The sequence below is a fragment of the Oncorhynchus keta genome, unplaced genomic scaffold, assembly GCF_023373465.1.
Source record: "Oncorhynchus keta strain PuntledgeMale-10-30-2019 unplaced genomic scaffold, Oket_V2 Un_contig_16039_pilon_pilon, whole genome shotgun sequence".
Lineage (NCBI taxonomy): Eukaryota > Metazoa > Chordata > Actinopteri > Salmoniformes > Salmonidae > Oncorhynchus > Oncorhynchus keta.
In genome coordinates this window covers 5,499-10,000 of record NW_026279674.1, presented here as the reverse complement: position 1 = coordinate 10,000, position 4,502 = coordinate 5,499, and the positions used below count along the sequence as shown (strand labels likewise).

Below are 4,502 nucleotides of genomic sequence, written 5' to 3'. Positions count from 1 at the left end.
ACCTACCTACCTACCTACCTACCTACCTACCTCTCCCAGACATGAGGCAGACGTGCAGCACTTCAAGGTGATGGCAGACACCAGGGGGCAGTATTACCTCTGGTCTGAGAAGTTCAGCTCCTTCAACGAGCTGGTGAACTATTACATGAACAACTCTGTCTCTAAACACAGCCGCATCTATCTGCTGGACACAGAAACACAGGTACCAGTTATAAGTATTTATAAAGGGTTTATAAGGGGTTTATGAAGGGCTTATACGTAGTTAATAAAGGAGCTGGTGGAGTACTATATGAACAACTCTGTCTCTAAACAGCATCTATCTGCTGGACACAGAAACACAGGCAGGAGTAGAACTATGGAGGATCCCTGTTCACTAAATGATGGTGTAGGGTACTTCAAGCTTGATAAATAGCTAAAACTGTTCATTATCGGTTTATCGAATCTAAAAGAAAAGTTATGACAGTGCTCTCTCTGTCTCTAATTTCACTTTTCTTCCAAGGAGAAGGGATTTGGCCAGACCAGGACATCAGCCCCATCCTCTCAGCCCCAGCCTCACCAGTCCCTGCCCCGCGCACCCCAGCCTCACCTGCCCCTGCCCAGCATACCCCAGCCTCACCTGCCCCTGCCCAGCATACCCCAGCCTCACCTGCCCAGCATACCCCAGCCTCACCAGCCCCTGCCCAGCATACCCCAGCCTCACCAGCCCCTGCCCAGCACACCCCAGCCTCACCATCTCCTGCCCCGCGTACCCCAGCCTCAACAACCCCTGCCCCGCACACCAGACCCTATACCCCCTCCACAGGTAGTATACTCTCTACAACCAAATCCCTCCTGTGTGTGTGTGTGTGTGTGTGTGTGTGTGTGTGTGTGTGTGTGTGTGTGTGTGTGTGTGTGTGTGTGTGTGTGTGTGTGTGTGTGTGTGTGTGTGTGTGTGTGTGTGTGTGTGTGTGTGTGTGTGTGTGTGTGTGTGTGTGTGTGCGTGTGTGTGCCTCCATGCATGTGTGTGTATGTATAGAATGAAGCTGCGTGTCTAATCAACCCCTGTGTGTGTGCCTGTGTTCCAGCGTGCGGCCGTGACCACGGGGGCGGTGGTCTGATGCAGGTGAGAGCTCAGTATGACTTCAACGCTGAGGAGAAGGACGAGCTGAGCTTTAAGGCCGGTGACATCATCGAGGTGCTGGAGTGTTCCGACATGTCATGGTGGAAAGGAAGACTGAGGGGACAAGCGGGAGTGTTCCCTTCCAACTACACCAACCCTGTATGAGAGAGAACATGGCATTTAGAGCCAAATAAGTATCTTCATTCATTATAGCAGACGTTCTTATCCAGAGCAACTTAAAGGAGCAATTAGGGTTAAGTGCCTTGTTCAAAGGAATATTGACAGATTTTTCACTCAGGGATTCAAATCAATGACCTTTCGGGTTACTGACCCAACAGTCTTAACCTCTAGGCTTCCTGCCTCCCTAACAATAACAACTATATTTCTGAGAGAGAGAGAGAGAGAGAGAGAGAGAGAGAGAGAGAGAGAGAGAGAGAGAGAGAGAGAGAGAACATAATGATTAGCTTTAGCATTAAATATATGTATTGTAACTTTCTTTCTGGTTTATTATCAATGTATTTTACCATACCGTAGGCTTATGTCAGGATAACACAACTATTTACAACTTCTGAACACAATTATTACTGTATGATTATCAAATAAATGTATTTTCTGTAAGCCCCTGTATAAATGTTAATCAATGTTGCAACATAGCTACCATTCATTTAGAGTTTGACTTGTGTGAGAGCAATAGTCTTGGATCAACTAACTGTGGAATCACACCAATTCCAGGAAGAGCCACAAATATCTGGGTTGTTCGAAGTCCAACAATAATCACAGTCTGACAGTCACGTGCATGATAGCCACATACGCGTTGGGCGCTTCCATAGGGTGATTTCCGTCATATAATAAGGTATTTATCGTTCCGCCCCTCTGGCAGGTAATGCCGCGTTCACGATAACTGGGAACTGGGTAAATAATGCGCTTTTGAATCATCATCCAACTCGGAATTCAAGTAGCTCGAGGATGCCCGAGTTTCTGACTTGGAATTCAGATTTGGATGACGCAGACGGAGCTCGTTTTTTTCAACGAGTTCCCAGTTGTATTGAACGCACTGCAGTCGGAGACTTCCGAGTTCCAAGTTCCCAGATTTCTGAACGCAGCATTTGAGGTTAGCTGTCAAAGTCAAACGTCACACAGGTAGCCTAGGTTGGTAGGTAAGTAACCGTGTATCTTCCGGATCCTTTTAAAATCAGCGGTTGTGCGACTTTACCCATAGGCTTCAGTCTAGCGGTGACCAGCCATGGCCGAGTCCCAGCTAACATGCATGGAGGACGGCCACATCAAAGAGAACGTCCCGGAGTCCAAACCGGAGTTTTACTACAGCGAAGAACAACGCGCGGCGGTTGAACAACTGCTCAAAAACGGTGACGGCGCTTTCAAAATGCGACTGAAAGAGGACAAAGTGAAAGACTTTCTCTCGGCCCGTGATATTAAAACGATAAGGAACACTTTCAAAGAATATGACACTGAAGATGAAGAGAAGTGCGGAGCATTAAAGGCGAAACCCGACGGTTCCAAAGCGAACTCGGGGCACCATTCGACGTACTGGCCGCAGATGTCGGATACAGAGGTGCCGCCGTTGGATCTCGGTTGGCCCAACGGGGGTTTGTTCAAGGGGGTCACACGCGTGGCGGTTCACACGCACCCGCCAAAAGAGAACGGACCGCACATCAAGGAGGTCATTCGTAGGCTGATCCAAGAAGCTACCAAGGTGAACTGTGGGTATATACTGTTCAATAATGGTGTAACGACATAGTGATGAACTGAATAACGCAGGACTAATGACTGTGTTGTAATGGTTTATTATTGGGATAGTGATAGCCCCGGCCTATGTATCTCAAATGTGAGCTAAGCATCTAACTCATGAAGCCATTTTTTTTAATGGGAAAGTAATCTATATAGTAATTGATCAGAGAACTTCAAATGCGTCTGGGGAGTTTAGCGGAGAGGCGGTGATTCAATAGAGAGAATGGATGGATTTCCCGAATAAAGGACTGATTATTAGAGGCGTGTCTCAGCGGAGTGAGAAATAAAGTGTGTGTGTTTGTGTGCGTCCGTGCATCAGCAGGGGCATATGGAAGTGAGTGTTTAAACTTGTAGAGGAGTGATCATCAACTAGATTCAACCGCGGGACGATATTTTTTGTTGAGAGGATTGTCGAGAGGCCTGAACATAATTACACATAAGTTGTAGACTGCAAATTGACCGCAAGAAGCCCAAACATATATAATTTTTGACTAAAACGTAATAATTTCAAACCTTGCTTACGTTTATATACGATCACGTGTCTCTCTGTTATGCGTGGGAATTCTTGGGAACATATTTCTTAAATGTAAATCACTTGGCGCTGATTTCCTGGTGTTGTTACAATCTTTTACGTAAACTTGGGGGATCATCCACGTAAACTTGGGGGATCATCCACGGCCATGGGGGATCATCCACGTCTGGGGGATCATCCACGTAAACTCATTCATCCACGCTTGGGGGATCATCCACGTAAACTTGGGGGATCATCCACGTGGGGATCATCCTAAACTTGGGATCATCCACGTAAACTTGATCATCCACGTAAATCTTTCATCCACGTAAACTTGGGGGATCATCCACGTAAACTTGGGGGATCCTCCACGGGCCATGAATCCTGTCTGATGACGTAAATCATTGTTGAATGCCCTCATTGAACGAACAGCGGATTTCCCTATTACACAGGAAACATTCTGTCATGTCAATTAAAGTTAGGCTATTCAGAGAACACACACACACGGTCTGTACTTTCCCCCCTTTGTGGATGCGTACAACCTCCCATTAAAACAGCACACAGAGAGATAAAGGGGGATCTATTCCATTGTGATGAATGAACAAATCCCTCAGCATGTTGGCAGCACATAACAGGATGAACTGGACTCAGAGCTGCTTAGTTCACTTTGTTTATCGGGTCACTAGAGACTGAGTCATTTTGGACCCACCCATCTTTACCCAGTCAGTCAACCAGTCAGCCAGTGAGTCATCCAGTCAGAGCCACCCAATCAGCAAGTCAGTCAGTCAGCCAGTGAGTCATCCAGTCAGAGCCACCCAATCAGCAAGTCAGTCAGGCAGGCAGTCAGGCAGTGAGTCATCCAGTCAGAGCCACCCAATCAGCAAGTCAGTCAGGCAGTCAGCCAGTGAGTCATCCAGTCAGAGCCACCCAATCAGCAAGTCAGTCAGGCAGGCAGTCAGGCAGTGAGTCATCCAGTCAGCCAGTGAGTCATCCAGTCAGAGCCACCCAATCAGCAAGTCAGTCAGTCAGGCAGTCAGGCAAGTGAGTCAGTTCAGCAAGTCAGTCAACCAGTCAGTCAGAGCCACCCAGTCAGTCATCAGTCAGAGCCACCCAATCAGCAGTCAGGCAGTCAGCCAGTGAGTC

At 47.5% G+C, this 4,502-nt stretch overlaps 1 protein-coding gene across 1 annotated transcript in view; it reads left to right on the top strand.

Annotated features, from left to right (window-relative positions):
• Positions 1-1,717, top strand: part of LOC127919227 (GRB2-related adaptor protein 2-like) — a 5,701-nt gene extending 3,984 nt beyond the window's left edge. The window contains exons 5-7 of the mRNA XM_052502725.1: positions 40-202; positions 500-802; positions 1,065-1,717. Coding sequence (XP_052358685.1) covers positions 40-202; positions 500-802; positions 1,065-1,097 — 499 coding nt within the window. The 3' untranslated portion in view covers positions 1,098-1,717. The remainder of the gene's footprint in view (positions 1-39; positions 203-499; positions 803-1,064) is intronic.
• The last annotated feature ends 2,785 nt before the right edge of the window (positions 1,718-4,502 follow it).